The sequence below is a fragment of the Physeter macrocephalus genome, chromosome 12 (assembly GCF_002837175.3).
Source record: "Physeter macrocephalus isolate SW-GA chromosome 12, ASM283717v5, whole genome shotgun sequence".
NCBI classification, from domain to species: domain Eukaryota; kingdom Metazoa; phylum Chordata; class Mammalia; order Artiodactyla; family Physeteridae; genus Physeter; species Physeter macrocephalus.
In genome coordinates this window covers 78,927,356-78,949,416 of record NC_041225.1, presented here as the reverse complement: position 1 = coordinate 78,949,416, position 22,061 = coordinate 78,927,356, and the positions used below count along the sequence as shown (strand labels likewise).

At 37.3% G+C, this 22,061-nt stretch overlaps 2 protein-coding genes across 11 annotated transcripts in view; one reads left to right on the top strand and one right to left on the bottom strand.

The window, feature by feature from the left end:
* Positions 1 to 19,871, top strand: part of VPS54 (VPS54 subunit of GARP complex) — a 109,237-nt gene extending 89,366 nt beyond the window's left edge. For 5 of the 6 annotated variants that reach the window (XM_007111923.4, XM_055089203.1, XM_007111925.4 and 2 more), the window contains 3 exons: positions 1,566 to 1,673; positions 3,599 to 3,693; positions 7,588 to 8,225. In XM_007111923.4, coding sequence (XP_007111985.1) covers positions 1,566 to 1,673; positions 3,599 to 3,693; positions 7,588 to 7,693 — 309 coding nt within the window. In that variant the 3' untranslated portion in view covers positions 7,694 to 8,225. Of the gene's footprint in view, positions 1 to 1,565; positions 1,674 to 3,598; positions 3,694 to 7,587; positions 8,226 to 19,620 lie in introns of those variants that run through there. The other variant, XM_028497143.2, reaches the window with a different exon arrangement.
* UGP2 (UDP-glucose pyrophosphorylase 2) overlaps positions 9,589 to 22,061 on the bottom strand; it is a 62,073-nt gene continuing 49,600 nt past the window's right edge. For all 5 annotated transcript variants that reach the window (XM_007111929.3, XM_007111930.4, XM_007111928.3 and 2 more), the window contains exons 4-10: positions 18,768 to 18,953; positions 17,314 to 17,447; positions 16,297 to 16,594; positions 14,961 to 15,158; positions 14,174 to 14,416; positions 11,132 to 11,236; positions 9,589 to 10,042 (exon numbers count right to left, since the gene is read on the bottom strand). In XM_007111929.3, the coding sequence (XP_007111991.1) occupies positions 9,935 to 10,042; positions 11,132 to 11,236; positions 14,174 to 14,416; positions 14,961 to 15,158; positions 16,297 to 16,594; positions 17,314 to 17,447; positions 18,768 to 18,953 (1,272 nt within the window). In that variant the 3' untranslated portion in view covers positions 9,589 to 9,934. The remainder of the gene's footprint in view (positions 10,043 to 11,131; positions 11,237 to 14,173; positions 14,417 to 14,960; positions 15,159 to 16,296; positions 16,595 to 17,313; positions 17,448 to 18,767; positions 18,954 to 22,061) is intronic.

Genomic DNA, 22,061 nt, shown 5'->3' with positions numbered 1-22,061 from the left:
AGCCAGTCACAAAAAGCCACAGATTGTATGATTCCATTTCTAGAGATTAGTAGTTGCCAGGGGCTGAGGTGGGGGGGGTGGGGAATGGGGCGTGCCTGCTAATGGGCATGGGGTTTCTTCTTGGGGTGATGAAAATGTTTGGGAATTAGTGGTGATGGTTGTATAACTAAGAGTTTACTAAAAAAAGTTAATTGTACACTTTAAAGGGGTGAATTTTATGATATGTGAATTATATCTTAAAACTGTTATTAATAAAAAAGATAAGGGGATGTTTGATAGATCTCTGGGCTGAAGAGAGACAAACCCTTGAGTGGTCACGACTTTGCTTGGTCCAGTCACACAGTGACTTCCACATGGTTCTGCTGCAGCAGTATATTGGAACTCATCATTTTAATAAACTATATAAGATTAGTGCATCTAAAATATAATTATTTAGCCCAAATGTGTCTTATAAATGAAAATGATATATAATTTAAGCTGTGAATTCTAAAATGTGGGATAAAAGATGATTATCTAAATCATATCAGTATACTGTTCCAGATGTAAGAATAGTAAGTGAATTTACCTAATTTTAAATTTTCCATATAGATCATTGAAAAAGTCTCTTTTTTATTATTATTATTTTAAATTTATTTATTTTATTTATTATTTTTGGCTACGTTGGGTCTTCATTGCTACGCTCAGGCTTTCTCTAGTTGTGGCGAGCAGGGGCTACTCTTTGTTGCAGTGCACGGGCTTCTCATTGTGGTGGCTCCTCTTGTTGCCGGGCATGGGCTCTAGACGTGCGGGCTTCAGTAGTTGTGGCTCATGGACTCTAGAGCGCAGGCTCAGTAGTTGTGGTGCACGGGCTGCTCCATGGCATGTGGGATCTTCCCGGACCAGGGCTCGAACTTGTGTCCCCTGCATTGGCAGGCGGATCCTTAACCACTGTGCCACCAGGGAAGCCTGAAAAAGTCTTCTCTTAACCTTAGGGTAAATATGATTACTATATTGGCCCACCTACAAAGAAAAAGAACATTTTAATTCTACCAGTTATATTGATTTCAGATATGATCATGTTGAATGCATTCTTAAAATCATGTTTAAAAAATAATCTGTAAATTTGCAGGGCCTACTTTAATGATTCATTATCATATATTAAGCCAGAATAGTAGCTAACATTTTTTGAGTACCTACTTGGTATCAAGCACTGGTTTGAGTTCTTATGAGCCATCTTTTAAAATCCTCACAGCACGCCCTTTGAGATATAGAGAAATATCTCACCCAATATAGAGAAGTAACTCACCCCATCTCACATAGCTAAGAATTTTAAGAGTTGGGATTTGAACCCAAGCAGTCCATCTTAAGAAGGGAAGCCGCCTATGTTCTTAGCCACTAAATTATGCTGGCTCTCTCAAAATAGATTAAGATTTTTAATGAAAAGTTTTTGAGATTTGCATGAGTAGCACAGATCACAGTTGAAGAGTTAGATGTGTAGGGGCAGAAAATATATGTTTTAGGGAACAGTGGGGACAGTATGCAATCCAGAGGACATGAATATAATTCTCATTATTTTTCCCTGCCAGTATGAAGTGAAAGCTCCCGTTCCTTCTGCCTGTTTCAGGAATATTTGTAAGCAAATGGCAAAAATGCATGAAGCTATTTTTGATCTCCTTCCAGAAGAACAAACACAAGTGAGTAGTAATTCCTAAAACTATTATATATAACATAATATGCATGCAGAATTGGAGTGTTTTTATTATGTACTTTTGGCATAGTTAAGCTTAGTTCGTATTCCAGTATGATTATTATTATTTTTTCCAGTTGTTATATTGACTTGATTTCAAAGTGCTCCTTGCCCTGACAGGCCAGAGCAATAGTAGCTTTGCTGTGTAGTCAGCCATTCTAAAAAGCAGATTTTCATTTGTCCATTGGGTCATCAGAGGTCCCAGATTCTACTGACATCATTTATTACATTATTAGTTTGAAAATCAGGATTAGCATTTATCAATGAATAGTAGAATGTTACTCACTGTGATTATAATCCAAATTGGATAGGGGAGGAATTAGTGATGGACTTAATAATGAGATGACATATAAAGTAACTCAATCAATATGCCTTAACATTAATATTTATTAGATCAGCATAAATGATGTGTAGTAGGCACAGATCAGGAAAAATAGCAAAATGGGTAGTCTTTGGCACCTCTTACTTTTGAAGTATCCACCCTGTCTCTACTGTCTTCCCTACACTATTACCAGAGTTCTGTTCACTTTTCGGTGACATTCCTACCCGTGACTTCCCTCGGTTCCCTCGCCTAGTATTTTAAAGGTTCCAGTACTTCTTTTTTTCCGGTCTTCTTTACCCACCTTAGTTTGTTCCCTTTATACCAGGTGATCTCATTCAAGTCTAATTGTAGAATGATATAATGTTATAATTAGTACAAGCCTAGTTGTTACATGACTAATGATCTTAGCTTTCACTGGGATTTTTGCTATTTAGACAAGTTTCTTATCAATATTTCAGTTTGTCTCTAATTGGTTGAGTGCTTGGAAATGGTATTTGGGAGCAGAGAGTAGCTTTTTCAGTGTCTCTTCCCTGCTCTTGCACCTGCTGGTCTCCTTTCCCATGCCACCTCAGACTTCCATCCTATACTAGCTATTACCATTTTTTCATGCTTCCCTAGGTTTTCATTAATCATACCATCTTTATGATTAAATATCATTCAGCACCTTTGGGGTTCTCTGAGGACTGAGGAGGAGCCTTGAGATATGGAGCACCCACTAGGGTCTCTTCTTCCTTTCTCAGTCTTCCTAGCCAAGCCATCTTTTCATTCCACATGTAAGATCCCCCACCTCTGACATTCTGACCTTCTGGATTTGCCATTTGAGTTCTAATTCTAGAACAAGGCTTAGCCAGGTCCAGGAGCTGGGTATATAGGTATTTCATGTATTTTTATCTGCATCATCATTTAAAGGGAACTCTTGTCAAGCTGGGCACAAATTATAGATTTTATGTCATTATTGTCACTTGAGTACCAGTAATTCCATAAAACTTTTCCATAGATGACTTTATATATTTTTTCCCATGGGAAATATATTTCACAAAATTGTTTCCATAGATTAATTGTATATAATTTCAGGTCAGGCATTTCCCAAAGAAATATTGCATTAAAAATCTGCATGTGAAGCAATAAAATACTTCCAAGTAATTGGGAAGGATAACGGTAGCCTTGCCTTTACCATTGTGACTTTCTTCTCTATCAAGTTCCTAGTTAATATCGATACATTGCAGAATTCTCCGTCTCGTTTTATTCTTTTTACCTGTGTGGTTGATCCCATTTACACATGCCAGAGGATTTCTACTAAGGGGCAAAAGGCAGTGATAAGTCATATCACTAAAAGAAGTACTACTGAAAAGAGCAAAAAGAGCTTTTATCCAACTAAGGAGAAAAACTATACTGAAATAGCAATTAAATACTTTCAGAGGAGCATTTTAAAAGTATATGCCAAAGCAAAAGGTTTTTAAAATTTTTCTGCAAATAATAGTGATTACTTACTTACGTCTTTCTTCTATGTCAATAGAGCTTTAAGAAACTGAGTTTTATTTCTTTTCCAGATGTTATTTTTAAGAATTAATGCAAGTTACAAACTCCACTTGAAAAAGCAATTATCTCACTTAAATGTGATAAATGATGGAGGACCTCAAAATGGGTATGTTTTCAACATGTTTTTACCCCATACTCCCATATTGAACTGTTTGATTGGTTTTTATTCATTATGCTGTCCTTTTCCACTATAATCTTGCCAGGGCCCCAGACTGTAAAATCAGCAAACTTTTGCTTTTTCCCTCTGTGGAGGTGATGTATATCTATATCTATATCTATATCTATCTGTGTTAAAGTGTTTTGTAGATGGTGAATTAGTTAACTGACCTTATATGTCCATTTTGAGGCAGTGTACATTAGTAGCACCCCCTTAAGTCACCCAGTAGTCTTCATCTATCCAGACAGAACCCAAAGTCCTACTTTGTATGACCATGAGAAAGTCACTTAACCTCTGTGCCTTATTTATCAAATGAGAACCATAAAATCTGCCTTAATTCCTTCACAGGGTTACAAAAAATAAGTGTATACATATTTTATTGTAAGCCATTGGACAAATTATATGTATTATTGGCGAAATAGATTTAGAATCAGAAAACTTGGGTTAAGTTCTGCCACTTACTAGCTCTGTAACTGGGCAAATCACTTACCCTGAGTCTTAATATTCTTGGATTTAAAAATAGGGATGATAAAAAGTTCTGTCACAGAATTTTTGTTAAGAGCAATGTAGATAAAGATATGGGTTTAAAGATTATACAAAGTGCAAAGCACTGATCATGTAGGTACACCTTTATATGATTTCGTAGTGTGTTACCTGTTCCATGGATTTTTAAGAATAGAATATTTTGTTCCCTTTTAAAGGAGTTTCAGGCTTAAGTTTCAAACTTATAGGAACAAATGTAAAAAACATCTTCTGGAGTCAGAAGTTGGCCCTACCCTTAAAAAGAAAAGAAGTCCCTTGAGCAAGAGGGGGATGGGGTGGGGGTTGGAGGTGCCGACCCTCCAGCAGTTGACAACCTGGGTATAACTTAGGGAGCTGGCCCTCCATATACAGGGCTCCTCTGTATCAACAATTCCACATCCACAGATTCAACCAGCTGCAGATCATGTAATGCTCTAGTATTTACTGTTTTAAAAAATCTGCATATAAGTGGACCCACGCAGTTCAAACCTGTGTTGTTGGAGAGTACAATGAATTGATTTTGCACAAAACTATTTGGAAGCTTCAAACTGCTGAATTTGTCAGCCAGGCTGAATTTAAGAGTTTTATGCAAAAATCTGATTCTCTCTTTTGATTATTACCTGGTTCTTCTTTTTTTTTTTTTAAAGATTTATTTTCAAAAATTTCAAAGCCACAGAAAAGTTCAAAAGACAGTATAACAAATATCAAATACCTCTCAGAAACTATTCATAAAAAGCTAAAGGCCCATTCCACTCATACTTCTCTACTTTTATTCACATAACTAAATCTCACAGGTTGGTTTTTCTCAGACCAGTAGTTCTGAAGCATCCAAGTTAATTCATCACTTATTATATTCTTTGTTTAATAAAGCTATTTGGGGGTTGGTACCACCTTAGAGATCTTCGTTGTCACATACTTTTAAAGACACTAATACTGTGTAAGTCAAACTATGTCTTTGAGCAATCACTTGAAAGATAGAATTCCCTGAAAATTTCTCTCTAGACTCTAGCCAAAGACATAATAAACTCCCTGCTTAAAAGGACTTTTTGTTCCGAAATGGCTTTAAAATTTTACTTTTTTTCGAGGTGAAATTCACATAACATAAAATTAACCGTTTTATAGTTAACCATTCAGTGGTCCTTAGTGCCTTCGCAGCCGCCACCTGGGTGAAACTGCCAGCTCTGTCTAGTTCCAAACATTTTACTACCCCAAGAGGAAATCCCAGACCCATTAAGCAGTTGCTCCCTATTCCTTCTTCTCCCCAGTCCTGTACTTTTTCTTTTTAATGTGATTTTCTTTTTCTCTATTTTTAAAATAGACATATGGAGAATAATATTTGTATTCCTGTTACTTAGAATTGATCATTATTAACATTTGTCATTTTCACTTGAAAAAAAATGTTCATTTTTTTTTAAAATGTCATTCCAGATGGAGTTTAAGTACCCCTTGACCCCATCTCCAGTCCTTTTCTCTTTCCCCCAACCCTTAGGCAATGTTTCTAGTACATCTGGTCTATATCCTTTAAGTCCTTCTCATTTATTGTCTCTTTATCTAAAAAAAAATGTGGAGCTGTTTTATGAATTTAATTTACTTACATGGTATATTGTACATACGCTACATTGTTAATTTGATATATAGAAATTGTCCATTTTTGATTGCTTTATCGCATTCTCCCACATGAATCAACCATATTTAATGTTTCCATTTCACCTGGTGATCGATTTTAGGTCATTACTTTCTTCCATTACAATCATGCCACAGTGAAGATTTCCTTATACATGTGTAATGGTGTGATCATTTCTTTAGGGTATGTACATAGAAGTGGATCACATGTACATTTTCACTCTACAAGGTTTTGCCAGAATGTTCTCCAAAGTGGCTATACCAAGTTTATATTCCCACCTTTATTCCACATCTTGCCAACATTTGCTGTTAGATTTTTTAAATTGTTGCCAGTCTGATGGAATACAGTGGTATTTTGTTTTGATTTGCATTTCCTAATGTTTGTCATCTTTTCACGTATTTGTCATTCAGGTGTTCTCATCTGTGACTTTTCCTCTTCATATTCTTCACCCATTTTTTATCTTGGGTATTATCTTTTTCTTGCTTTTAGATTTTTGCATATGCCCTCAAACTGATCCTTCATTGGTTATATATTGCAAATATCTGCTTTTCTTTTACGTTCTTTTATCAAATATTTTCAACTTTGATGTAAAACATACATTTTCTATGTACTGTCTTGTATAGACTGTAAATAGTTGTTTATAAAACATAACATGCTATTTAAAAATGGAGATTTCCGTTAATTTCGTTTAATTTTTCATGTGGGAGCCTTGCCTTAAGACTGTTCTTTTTTGAGCCATTGCTGTCAGTTTCAGCATACTTACTTAGACTCTTTTTATGGATTTTAAAGCACCTTGACCCAGATGAGTTTCAAACAAAAATACGGTCCTTACTGAATTCTGCCATGTGACAAAAGCTGAAACATTAAGTACATAGTACGAATGTATTTATAAATTAGACTCATACACATATTAAGGGTGCTTAAAATACCTCTGCCCCCTTGTGGTCCAGCAGTCTAGAACTTACATGCTCTTTAAAGTATCAAAGCTGCATTTCCTCTTCTTTTAGAAACTACTAAATCAAGATCTATTTGTTTCTCCATGGGCCAAATTTGTCAACGTACACGTCTAATCAGACCAGTCCCTATTTTTTGTGTGTGGAGCTTTGATGTTTGTTTATCATCTGAGCATTCTTTCCAGGAGTGTTTTTTCAAGGATAGGCATTAATGTGACAGCTAAATACTTAAAAGTATAATTCTTACTTTTTGTCAAGTATTGTTACATTGATTGTCAATAGCAAGTTTTGTATCCAGTAGTACTTAACACGAGTTCCAGCCTTCATTTAACTTCTTAGGATGGCATTCAGGAAACCTTGTCTGTCTTTTCCTTGAGTTCACTAGTCATATACATGTATACTCTATTCTAGTGACAACTGATCAAAAAAAAAAGTTTAACTTGTTATTTTTCTCTATTTCATACTGTTCTAAGATAAATTTATTTTACTGGGCAGAATTAATTATGAAACAGTCCAACCTGCATTGGTTTATTCCTTTTCAAAACAACACTGTTGAAAGAGAGAGAATATAAAATGATCTAACTATATGATAGTAGGAATCATGCTGAGAGAAATATATTGACATTTGGTCCAAATTTTAAATCATAGTCTGGCAGCTAGGATAGGACTCAGATTATTCGGTGAGCATTGCTACTTTATTTGAAAAGAAAACAGATTAAAAATAATTTTCTTTCCAATGTTTAGGTTGGTCACAGCAGATGTAGCTTTTTACACTGGAAATCTTCAAGCCTTAAAAGGCCTTAAAGATTTGGACCTAAATATGGCTGAGATCTGGGAACAGAAAAGGTGATGACATACTGGAAAACTGGGTAGTTCATCTTACTGTGGGATGTGTATGTTTGTGACGAAAATATGGATGCCTGTGATTCAAGAACTGAACCTGGAACCCAAAGTGAACTGGGGTTGGGGAAGGGGAAAAGGAAAGTATCAGTGTTGGGAAACTGGGATTCACTGGGATCTACAAGGAATGCCATTTGTGTGCTTCCTTCAGTGAGGAGTAACTGATCAGGTGTCTAATATTTTTCATTCTCTCTGGAAACAGACTCAGGTTTCTTTGGACCAAATCCAAAAGAACACATAGCTGTAACACAGCTGTAGTTGACTAGAATGCTCTGTATACTTTATATTAAAAAATGCTTTGCATTTCTTCCAGTGCAATGAAATTCATATGGTGTCCCACCTTATTTAATGATGGTACAACTTAAAATATTAAAATCTTACTCAACCTCTGTAGAAAGTTTTCTCTATGAAAGTAAAGCTGTTTGAAAAATTATTTTTTTACAGATCTTTCTATAAAAATAAACATCTTTTGATTGCTTGGATTTAGGAATTCAGTTTTTGTTTTAGTGACCAATGTCAAGTTTCAGGCTTTGTGTGTCACATTTAATCTAATCTATCATCACCACTGTATGTCAACTGCGTGAAGCCTTCCAGAATAGTCTAAATACTTGAAAGACTGATCATAAGTAATAATTAAAGAGTAAGATTTTGGTGTTCATTTATGCAACTAATTTAAATACTTTTCAGATGTGGTGTATGAAAGCCTGTAGTTTAACAGCTGTATTTTTATAAAAGTAACTATGCAGGGTTGGGGTGTTTTTCCTTTTTATTTCTAGCAGAGGTAAGCATACATTTTCATATATTCTGCCTACTTATCTGAATGTTAAAATGAGAACTCCTTATAACAATGAAGTATGTCCCCTGCCTTGGGTTCTTATTTGTAAGTAACTTTCAATGTGTATATGAACAAAGACCAGGGAGAAATAGAACTGTTAAAATATAGGCTGCTGTGTTGGGGCCAGAAATATAAGGCGATGAGTAAGTTATTTTAAAAGACTTTTTTATAACACCTACCTTCAAAATTAGAATCAGCAGCACTCTATAAATGAAAGTGCCTGTGCCTCACTTCACACCAGGAATCTTGCCTAACCCTGTCAGAGTGCCTAACCTTGTGGTGATTATGTACAATGAAATAGTCTTATTTTGTGCTCTTTGATTTCCTAAGAGGAATTCTTTCCTTTATCATTATTACAGAGGTATGTCATTGTCTAAAATAAAGCTGTAAAGAATTACCAGACTTTAAAAGACAACTTTCTTTTTATAGTGTACAGTAAACTTATTAATAAACAGGCAGCTTACTCAAAAACAAGTATGGAAGAATTGGAAAATGTAATTGATTCTTAGAGAAAAGCTGAAATTCAAACTACCAGCAGACCCGATTTGGGTTATTCAAGAACATTTTTCAGTAACAACAAGCAAGCTTCAACAAGTGAAGCTTCAAGGAAAGGGAACTTTTTATAAAGTTATACCCCACCCCGCTATACTAGAGAACAAGGATGTGAAAGAAATGCCCTACCTCTACCCACCCCACCCCCTTCAGCTGGGAAAAGAAACACCACTTTGTTTCAATAAATGGAGAGTCTATGGAGAGCATGGCAGGCATCCCAGCTTTAGAACTGGATGAAAGATATTAAATACCTTCAAGTTTAATTCCTGTGGAAATAATGATGTGGTTAAGATTCTTAGAAATGCAAAAACTGGATTTGTTAGGTAACTCGCTAGTGAGTATTTCAATGTTCCAAGAGCAAGTCTTCCAACTGACAGAGTAACTGTTTAGCAAGAGTAAGCCATTTTTCTTCACCATTTCATAAAGTTAGCATTGAAAAGTATTAAGTGTACACATGGATTGCTTCACAGCTTTATTTTTAAAACCACAAGCAGTTCAAAGTGACCATCGTTGAGGCCTCTGTTAAAAGATTTTCCAGCAGAGCTACCCCAGTTTTAAGATTAAACAATATTGCACTTAAAGATGAATTTAACTTTCAGGATCTTCTTCAAAAAGAAAAGTATTGCTTCCACCTGTGCTTTTCACAGACTAAAAGCATACCGCAGAAAACTCAACTTAAAAATTAACACTGCAGGGTACAGTAACATAGTAAAGTACCTGCCTATTTTATAATCCTAGAGAACATTTCATTGTAAGAAACTGTTTAACCCATAATTAGTATAAAGTATGCACAATATTTTTCATTCAGTGGTCCAATATACGAAGGTTCCCAGATACAATCTTGTTCTCTAATACTGCTCCAGGTGGGATGTCAATTCGGTCACCATGATTTGCGATGATGATAACCGTTCCCTAAGTGACAGGAAAAACGAAAAACAAGAGTATACTTGCAAGTGCAGCTGAAAATGCAATTGATTTTCTTACAATTATCAAGTTCATGTAGAACTTCACTTACAATGGAGTATTTATAAACAATATTACACATGAAAAACAAATAACACATTAAGGAAAACTAATGGGTCCTGTCACAATACCGGCGGTAGCTGTGGTACCATCTCTGATAAGGAGGCAAGGAATCTAGCAGTGGGAAACGGGCCCTTTCCAAGAACTACTTGCAAGGCCACCAGCATTATCTACCTTCGTAAACTGAAAGGTGCTTGGTTTATGTTTACATACAGGTGTGGGGTTTTTTGTTTTTTTAAGAACAGTGTAATGATTTATATTTCATGTCTTAAGTAAAACTGTTTAGATGAAGCAGTATCAGCAATAATTATATATATGTTGTTTTGTTTTTTTCCAAGATCTGTAAGTAGCTTTAATAGGAAGAACACATGAAATCTAGGTATGGAATTTTTAAAAAATATTTGATTAGGAAAAAACTTGAATCTTTGGTTCTGAGCTTTAATACTCATACCCATAGTCCTTCCTATTTCTTATGCTAGGCTGGAATGATACTCATCAAAGTACCCAAGCACTACAGTAATGTGAATGAACATCTTCATACTGATAACAACAGATTAACAAGAATAGATTATAATCAGTATAAATGAAGCTGTCATTTTTTTCTACTTTCATTCAGATTCAAATAGTCATCTTTAGTTAACTAATGCTAATTTATCAGTGATTCTATTTTAAATATTGTCATATTTCAATAAAATAGTACCAATTCAATTATTTAATAGTGTTTGCTTTCCATCTGAATGCTATATTCCACAAAATGCCTATACACAACAATTATATTTTAACTATGTTGTATATTTATGGAAAACAGTATTAATACTAAATATTGTAGTAAGCTATTTCATTTTTAAAATGCATATCTTATAAACAATCTGGTACAAACTAAGAAGTATTCCTTAAAATAAAGGTAAATTTAGGACTAAAAAATGAAACCTGTCTTGTAAAGCTATAAGAACTGTAATTTTCATCATAACCACACACCTTTAATGAAACATGCTTGCCAAATGTTACATCTCCTGAAACTGTGAGGTGATCCAATTCAAGCATATCTGGTATACTTTCAAATCTCCTTAGATAATCCTGAACCTGAAGGAAAAATGTAAACATAAAAATTGTTTCAAAAATGGGTTAACAGAAAAACAGGGATTAAATTAACAAGATAGTTTGCTTGAACTATAAAACATTCTATTTATGGCCAAGCTCAGGCCTTCTACGGGAGGAACCCTGTTTAAGCACTCACTGTGTGTGCAGTGAGAATTTATATATCCTGTGCAGGAGAGACCAGGAGATACGAACATTGTCCCTACAATCAAGCAACTTACACTACAGCTGAGTAGATCAGACATATAAAAAAACAGTAATAAATAAAAAGATAAACAACCAACATGCTAAGAGCCAGATGAGTGGTTCACATAATCTGGAGTTAGTTGGAAAAAAGAGATCTTCATGGTTCGAAGCAAGCTAGACTGGAGCTGGGTTTTATGGGATGGGTAGGATTGAGAAGAAGGAATATAGTTCAGGAAGAGCAACAGCACAAATTATCATTATAAATGATCACTATTTTTGCCTCTTATGATTTCCTTAGATTTACTGGCACTAGAAACAGTCCTATATGGCCTTGTTTCCTATTTTGCTGAGAAAAAGAGAAGCAACAGGAGAACTTCCACTGACTTCTACCACCACCACCCACTTGCCCTCTAGCCCATTACTCTGTCCCTCCTAGTACTGGGGTTGGACCATTTCTATTCCAACTTAAGGCTAACTCTTCTTATGGCTACTGCCCGAGGATACTGTCCAGCAATTCCTTCTCCCTCTTCAATGTTCCTTCCCTCTTGATTGTATCAACTCCCATCAATGTATAAGACATGCTATAAATTCTCCCAACTTAAAAAAAAACCGTCTAAAATCTTATATCCCTTTCTAACTATAGCTCCATTTTTCTGTTTTTCTTTAAAGCAAAACTCCTGAATAAGTTTTCTACACTCATATCTCCAATTTCTCTTCTATTCTCTTTTAAATCCATTCCAGTCAGGCTCCAAAACCTCTCAACTGTTATATCTAATGGTAAGTTCTCATTCATCTTACTTGAATTGGCAGCAGCACTTGACTACAAATGATTAGTCCCTCTTTTCTTGAAACATTTTCTTCATTTGGCTTTCAGGCCACACACATTCATGGTTTTCTGCCCAGTTCTTCATCTGCAACTCCTCAGTCATGTTTGCTGCTTTCTCCACCTCATCCCAACCCTCTAAGCCTTACAGTCCCGCAAGGCTCAGTTCTTGGACTCCCCGCCCCCCTTTCACTCCCTAGGTAATCCTTATCTCATGGCTTTAATTACCAGCTATAAAGTGACAACCCTCAAATTTACCTCTTTTCTAGGTCTCTCCTCCACACTCATACATTCAGCTTCTCCATTTGAAGGTCCAAGTACAGTATCTCCACAATTTAACTCCCCATTCTGCTCCCGCTAAACCTACTCTACCCAAGCCTTCCTGTATCTCAGTAAATGGCAATTCCATGTTTCCAGTTGTACAGGCCAAAAACCTTAGAGCCATCCTTACCGTTCTCTCTCTCACCCTCCTACCTAGTCCAACAGCAAGTTGTAGGTACAACTTTCAAAATATAATGTCAACATTTTTCACTATTTCCCCTGCAACCACCCCTGGTCCAAGCCAGGATTCCAGCAACAGCCTGTTTCCTGGTTTCCCTGATTCTACCCTTGCCCACCAGATTGGTCAACTTGACCCCTCAGCTCACACTCTCCAATGGCCTCTCATCCCCCAGAAGGAAAAAAAAAAAAAAAAAAAAGCCACACTCCCAATATTCAATTACAAGGTTCTACACAATCCGGCCTGTTATCTCTCTGACCAACTATCTCCCACCCCCATCCCTCAATTGCTCACTGTGCTCTAGTGTCCGTAAGACATGTTCTTCCTCAGAGCAAGTAGCCATTGCCCACTCAGCCCCTGTTCTCAAATTGAGGCAGCTAAAGTTCTTATCTCCTGCAGGGTATGGAAGAGGCTAGAAAGAGTGGGAAGGGAAGATGAGGTTAGGTGGCAATCTTACCTTAGGATGTGGGCAGATGGTGGGTCTTTGTAGCACCAGGATTTTCCCAGCCCAACCAGGCAGATGAGGGAGGCACGAAAGACCAGGGAGACTTCTAAAATGCCTGATGCTATCTTGGAAATTCTAGCCCAGCCATAGGACCCAGAATCATAGCCCCGAATATATAAGGGCAAGTACACACATCCACACCAGGTGACACTAAACCACAACCAGGACTAGAATAGACCTGGATAGCATAGCAGGACTCTACAGGCCAGCCACAAAAGCTCACGCTGTCACTTCATTAACCTCACAGCATTTTATGTGATTAAATTTTTTGGATTCCACTTATCATGTTAGGGTCAGTTTTACTATACTTGCTATTCCTCCTGCCTAGAATGCTTTTTGCCCCAGATACCTGCATGGTGTACTCAATTTCTCAGTGAGGCCCTCTGGCCACCCAATGTAAAATGACACCACTACTGCCACACCCACACATTCCCTACTCCTGCTTTATTTAAGCATTTTCCATCACTTGGCATACTATACATTTGTCTTACTTGCTTATTATCATCCTTCCCCACTAGAATATCCAGGAAGGCAACTATTTTAGTCTTTCATTTACTGCTAAATACCCGGCACCTAGAACACTACCTTACACATGGTAGAGGCTCAATACATTTTGTGAAACTAGAATTAACATTCTCTCACTGATGAAAACAGTAATGGTCTTAGACAAGACATAAAATGTCTTAAAATGTAAACATTCTTTTCTACTCTATAGCAGTTGGTTAAAAAATGAGTTACATTTTCACCTTCTATGACTGATTCCCTTTAAAAGACAATAGAGATGGAGAAATATAACAGATCAGCAGCAAAGACTGTAATTAGACTCCAATTCACATGTGTATCATATCTTTATAATTATACATTTAAGAAATACAAATTTACATGTATATCATCTTTATAATTACGTACCTTTGTAAAAGAACTGCCTAATTTAACCAAGGGCACTGTAGGAAATTCCCGCTTTTCACTCATTGTCAGAGATCCTGCATTAAGGCTATAGAGGTTTGACATCACAAGCAAAAGATCTGATGTGGTTTTGACAGGCAGAAAACGGCTCCTAGGAACATTAATACCTAGAGAGTTCTCAAAACTTTTAATGGCAGCCCCTACTGCAGTTTCCAACTGAATGACATTCAGGCCTCCATCCAAAGTCTGTAAGAAAGGGAGCAGGAGAGAGAAACAGAGGTTTCAGCAACTTAGTTCCACATGGGCTAGTTAATACTTGGGAAGTGGTTTCAGAGATCCATTCAAGGAAACAGAATTTTGAGAACTGACATTTCTCAAGCACCTACCGTACGCCAGGTGCTTATATATATGTGATCTTTTTCAGCTTCATAACTCTTCTCAGTAACATTTTCATTTTATGAGAAAGAACCGAAGGTTCAGAAAACCCACACAGATGCCTGTGACCAAAAGGCCTATCAGTACCAGAGCAACAGGACTGAGGTGGGCCCTTTACTTTTGGGCCCAGTGCTCTTGCCACTGCCACAGCCCAGGGTCAAGTAAGGGCACCATGGCTGGCACACTAAAGGGATGGGTGTCGACTCTGGAAGACAGGGCCAGGAACTGAAGAAACTAACGAGGCGAAAAGCAGTGACCCATGGAATAGATGGGCCAGAGGGAGTGGGCAGTGGGTCCGTGTGTAGTGTGCTGTGATCAGAACCAGGGAACCTGATGGCCTGCAACTTTGGCTTACCTTTGGATTTACAATGATTTCCATGTCAATAGCATTCTGCTCCTGCAGTCTTTTAACTGCTGCAAGAGAGATCCATAGGTTGTTTGTATTAAATATTTTGAATTTTGATACAGATTTGAACTCATCAACATGTGCTTTTGGCACTTGAGCAATTTCCACCAGTCTCAATTTGCCTTCATACTGAGTGAGTGTCCCACCCTAGAAAGGCAGAGAAGAGTGAGTGCCTCCACATCTCTCCCAATTACAGCCATACTACATTGTTTACAGTCTACGAACTATATAGAAAAGACACTCGTGACAAAATCCCCCAGAAATAAAAAGCACTGGCAGTGATTCGATCTGTGATACAAAGCAACACATGTATTAAAGTAGAACCAAAGAAAATAATTCAGGTTGTCTGTCGTCTTATACTGTTTACATGCCCTCTTGTCCACAATAAAAGCCCTGGGAGTACATCAGAGTCTTCCTCACTGTCCAAAGATCTCCTACAAGAACAGACATTCCTCTTATTCTCAAACCACCGACCATTACCAAACAACCGATCCTACCACCTCACAACCCTGCTCTGACTACCTCTAAGATAAGGGGAGTAAAGTCAAGACAGGCACAAGTGGAGGGGAAGGGACCTCTGAGTGGCCTTAGCCTAGAGGCCATGGCAGTGTGGGAAGAGGGAAGGGACGTCTACTCATGTGTGAGGGGCTCATTTGCAAGAGGCACAGAACCCAGCCCTGGGACCAACCATATTAGTATTCACACATTGCCCACTTTTCTTACTCCCTGAGGGTAAGGAGAAAACCTTGTGTACCATTCCATCAAACGCCAAGTATCATCACCACTAAACAAGCAAAGTGAAAAAAACAAATTTTTGCTTTGTATCAAACTGCTTTTTTTTTTTTTACAACAACAGATATTACAGTGATAAAAAATATACAGAGAGAAATACATACTGTAGAAATAGAAATAGTAAATTTCCATTAAAGGAGTAATTAAATAAAAAAACACTTAAGCACCAAACTAGAAGAATATTAATGGTCTGAACAAAGTTACTGAAAGTGTTTTCACGTTTCAGATTATCCTATAAATATATGTGGAATTGTTTTCAGTTAAAATTGCCCATACAGATTATTCAAAAAATAAAGATGATTTTACTACTATTAAACCTGGATTTATATACACACTGTTATATCAGATGGAACTTAGGGTACTCTAGAGTACTATCCCACTCTAGCTTACAATGATGTTATCAAGTTTCTAAACACAGAAACTTTTCAATAAAAAGTTTGAACTATGAAATGTGAAGATGTGAATCCCCAAACTGCTTCCTCTCAGTATTTACCTTTACATCTGCACGTGTTTTATTTGTGACTTCCATGACAAATTCACAAGGTTTTCCATTGGGTGGGTTCATTAGATGATTAAGAATATAAAGATCCACTGTGGCACCCAGATTATCTATGTTGGACACAAAAATATACTCTTTGCCTTCTCCTATAAAGGTATCGAGCAAACCAGAGTTGTAGAAACTGGCGTAAATATCTCCATGACCCGGAGGGTACCAGGCTTCTGTATTTTCCCCTGAGAACGATACATTCTTTGCTACAGGTAGTAAAGATTCTTTATTAATCCTCGGGTACCTTAAAAAGAAAAAGTTCTTTTTCAGTATCAACTCTTTCGAGCATTCCAGACTTTCAAGTAAAATAGTGCATTTAAAGTTAAATAAAACTTCCCTCCCTTTCAGTCTATCAGTAGTAATTTAATCATAAGTGAATCCATTTAAGAAAATCTCTCTCATTATCTGTGTTGACCAAAAAAATCAGCTTCCTAGATAGTAATATCTGCTGCAAAAAAAAAAGTATTCCATGGTCATGCAGATGGGAGGACACCCCATATTTTTAAGACATTAATATGTTTTATGACTTCTTAAGAGAGGAGAGACATATTAAGTAAATGTGCTCAAACTTATTTGGTGGTGGGATTGTTCTTTTCCCTGAAAACCTATTTGGGAAATGGTGTCCATTCTTACCAAACAGACATATTCAGAAAATCAACAGCAGGTTAGTACTTTCCCAGAAAATCAACAGCAGGTTAGTACTCAGGGATGTCTGCTTCCTACCACTGGTGAGAACCAGAATCTCAGGCAGATTCTCTTTTAAGAAGTCCAAGTTACATAACCACAGAGTGATTGCAACTATCACATATCTATTAATAAATGTTCAGCCTTTAAAGGCATTAAACACTTGCAGACAGTCTTTGGCACTTGTACATCTTGAGGCTGCTCTGTTTAAACAAAACAAAGAAGTCCTTCTTTCCCAGGAATAACATCCCCGAGAGTTAATTTTTTTACTCCTTGTACCTGCTTTGATTAAAAGTGTAGATTTTCACACGACAGTGATTATACTTCTGTAGTATTTTTTTTGTATCTTCATCCGTGTTAAAAGAGTTCATTAGAACAAGAGGAACATCTGTGTTGTAGGTTTTGTTCAAATGCTAGGGAAGAAAACGACAATCAGACTACCCAGACTTACTTTTCTTTTGCTTCAAAGTGTAAAATTAACTCTCCATGGTTAATCACAAGATGTCCAAAACATCATCTATAAGTAGTAAAATACATAGATTTGCAATAAAATATAACTATTTAGCATAAGACATTTTGCTAATCAATTCACCATGTACTTGCTCATTAAGTCACAACCCTATGAGATAGAAACTACTGTCTGCATTTTATGGATGGCTAAACTGAGGCCCAGAGAGGTAGCAGGTCAGTGGCAGAACAAGGACACCGCCCCCTCACCCCCGCAGTCTGACTCTGCAGCTGTGTGCCCAGCCACAGTGCCCTATGGCCTTGCTGGATGGGCAAACACAGACTAAGCATTTACTCTGTGTCCAAAGCACTGTGGAGATGAAAGTACAAATGTTACAAAGACATGTCTCCCTATTCTCAGGATTCATGTTAAGAATTGTAATTTTACCCCAACTGAAATCTTTTCCATCTCTAGGAAGAGCTAAGAGGCAACAGAGTGAGAAGAAAATAGGATATTAGAAGTCAGACTGTCCTATGTTCAGAGTTTGATTCTGCACTTACTAACTAGCTAGGGAACCTTGGGCAAGTAAATCAACCTCTCTGTGTCTTGGTTTCCTCATCTGTAAAATGGGGATGATAACAGTGCTTATCTCACAGAGTTGTGGAGAGGAACAAATAAGTCAATTCATGTAAAGAACTCAGAATAACACTTGGTGTACGGTAAGTGCTGGATAAATGTTAGCCACTGCTACTGCTATTATTATTGTGGTTGATGGCACCGTATGAGACACTAGGGATAAAGAGATGAAAAAGATAGGGCCACTGCCCCTGAAGAGCTTATGGTCTATGATTAATGACTTTATGGACTATGATCAAGAGAGAAGCCAACAACAGTTCTTAGCATCCACGGTGCCCAACCAGATACATGAAGTTCTCCCCAGCCTCCCAAAAGGGGTTAATAAAGCCAGATCATCCCAGCTGTGATGAAGACTACCACTAGACAGAAAGTGGGGAGAGAGGTGGGGAGATCAAAGGAGAATCCGAAGAGATCCAGAGATTTCAGCACCGCAAATGCTATTTAAAGATCAAAAGCTTTTACATCACCCTAAGGCTTTGCTCTTAGAACACCAAACCTTTTTTATACACTAATAAAGAGACTAAAGATAGCAAGCTCCTTGACTAGTTCAAATCCACATCTGTTATTTTATAAGGTAACATTTACAATACCCTAAAAACTAAAAATGATTTTGTTAAGCTCATGAGAAAGGCTAACAGCTACTACTCACTTCGATTTGCTGAACGGTCAGATCCAGAAAGGTATTCTCATTCCTCACACCAATCAGACTCTTCGGGCCTTTGCAGCCCATGCTGGTTCCCAAACCACCATTGAGTTTCACCACCACCAGCTTGTTCAGCACAGAAGATATGTTATCAGGTAAGCCCCTGGTCTTTATCTTCTCATAGGGTTGAATCTGAAATTTAAAAAAAAATTATAGAATAATTCAAACAGCTTTATAAAAGGTTAAACCAAATCAATACCAAAGTTATTTCCATGCTTCCTTAAAGAGGTCTGCTTTCTCTGTGGAAAGTTTCAACTACATTTCCTTTAATGTCCAGGGCCCTTCTGGTTCAAAATCAAGTTCTCATCGGCAACTTCCCTTGCACACAGAAGTAGTTCAGCAGTTCATTTACAGTACAATGGAGTACAAGAGGGGGAATAGTTACAGTCTACAAATATTTGTCTGGCTGGTGAGAACACCCAAGTCTCTTGGACTACCTTCAAAAACTCAGAATTCTCAGTTTGCATCAACATAGCAAATAGGGTGCACAAAACTCATCAAATCTGTGACTATTTCTGGTACACTATGAATCTACTTTGGTTCTGGAGAAGTATATATATGATCACACAGTTCTTGGTAATATATTCATGCTATTCCTGGAGACAGTGCCAAATACTCAAAACAAGCTAACAGTACCTGCTCTATTATATGGTTCACAAGGGTGTGATTATTGCAATCTGAAAGTCTTTTTTTTTTTAAATAACAAAAGCAAGTTTGCCTGAAAGAAAATGAGTTGTGTAAACAGTAAAACAAGTTCGAAATGAGCACAGAACCTTCATCTTCAATTTATCCCTCACAGGGAAGGAACAATGACACAGTGGAAGCTCAAATTCTTCTGTTTAAAGAAGAGGCACAAGCAAGTCTAAACATCTTATAACAAGAATGAAAGCTTTTAAAAAGATCACAGTATATTTTCTATCCATTTACAGAAGAACATTTGTTGTTATTTTTCTTTAACGAAATAGGTCATCAAATGTACTCTTTGGTTACATGATGGTGGAGGATAGATAACACTTGAGGGGACTGAAAAAATAAAACCGTATCATACACTTTGCTGTTTTCATGTTCTACTACATGTAGGTGTGTGTGATGGTGTGTGTGTATGATGAATAAAGTCTATGACTGGAAAAGGAGTTGATGGGCTCACATTTCAGTGATTAGGCTGTAAAGGCAAAAATCCCTTTATACTTGGTCAAAAATACATACATGTCAAATGTGGATTCCTGGCCCTACACTTCAAGTATCTATTATTGAGAATTTCTTACGCACATTATTTCTACTCAAAAGAGTTATTCGCAAATAGGACCAAGCCAATTATTTTCCAATTATCTTTTAAAAGCCAAGAATTTCCATTTCCATTTAGCAGTTACTTTTTAAAAATTTATTTATTTATTTATTGGCTGTGTTGGGTCTTCGTTGTTGCACGTGGGCTTTCTCTAGTTGCGGCGAGTGGGGGCTACTCTTTGTTGCGGTGCATGGGCTTCTCATCGCGGTGGCTTCTCTTGTTGTGGAGCATGGGCTCTAGGCACACAGCCTTCAGTAGTTGCAGCACATGGGCTCAGTAGTTGCGGTGCACGGGGCTCAGTAGCTGTGGCTCATGGACTCTAGAGCACAGGCTCAGTAGTTGTAGCACACGGGCTTAGTTGCTCTGCAGCATGTGGGATCCTCCCGGACCAGGGCTCGAACCCGTGTCCCCTGCATTGGCAGGAGGATTCTTAACCACTGTGCCACCAGGCAAGTCCCTAGCAGTTACTTCTGACTTCCCAGAAAAGAGTCTGATATTTACAGAAGCCTCACAAGGGTGTGAAAATCAATTTAACTGAAAACTCCTAGTTCATGTATTCATTTTAGGTAAAACTGTTTTAGTACGGAAATATTTTTACCTATTTAATGTTTCTTTGAATACACTTATAAAAAAATAGAATACATAGAAGCAAATTTTTTTTCTACATATGGTGAGACAGGCCTATGTTTTCCAATTTCACCTAAAAATACTTTCATTGTGAAATATCATACATACAAAAAGTTTATAAAATACACATACATGGTAGAAAGAATAACCTAAATTTAAAAAGAATACTGCCATAGCGTAGAAGCCTGCATGCATCTGTCCCTGATCATATTCCTCTTCCATCCCTAGTGGTAACAACCACCTTGACTTTGACTCCCTGTCGTTTTACCACCTATGTATGCATTCATAATGATAACAATATTTTACTTAATTTTGTCTCTGAACTTTTAAATAAGTTGAGTCATACTATAAAGTATCCTCTTGTGACTTGCTTCTTTAATTCAATGTTATGTTTTAAGAATTATTCACATTAATGCATGCAGCTATAATACATTCACTTTTCACTGCCATGTAGTATTCAGTTTATGTATCCATTGAGAGACAAAATTGTCATTATTCACAGAGGATGTGATTTTACATGTAGAAAAATCCAAAGACCTCACAAATAAATTGTTAGGATAATGTGAGCATAGCAACATTGAAGATACATGGTCAGTATTTAAAAAAACAACAAAAAACACTGCTTTTAGGGACTTGCCTGGTGGAGCAGTTGTTAAGAATCTGCCTGCCAATGCAGGGGATATGAGTCCGAGCCCTGGTCCAGGAAGAGCCCACATGCCGCGGAGCAACTAAGCCCATGCGCCACAACTACTGAGCCTGAGCTCTAGAGCTGGTGAGACACAACTGCTGAGCCCACGTGCCACAACTACTGAAGCCCGCGCGCCTAGAGCCTGTGCTCTGCAACAAGAGAAGCCACCACAGTGAGAAGCCCGCGCACCGCAACGAAGAGTAGCCCCCGCTCGCCACAACTAGAGAAAGACTGCGTACAGCAACAAAGATCCAACGCAGCCAAAAATTAAAAAGAAAAAAAAAAAAGCCACTGCTTTTGGAGCCCTTGTGCACTGTTGGTGGGAATGTAAAATGGTGCACCTGTTAAGGAAAAAAATATGGTGGTTCCTAAGAAATTTAAAATAGAATTATCATATGATCCAGCAATTCCACTTCTGGGTATCCCCAAAGAATTGAAGGCAGACTCTCAAGAGATGTCTGTATACTCACCTTTTAGCAGCAGTATTCACAATAGCCAAAAATGGAAGCAACTCAAATGTCCATCAACAGATGAATGGATAAAAAAAAATGTGGTATATACACACATGGAATATTTTTCAGCCTTACAAAGGAAGGAAGTTCTGATACATACTACAACATGGATGAACCTTGAAGACATT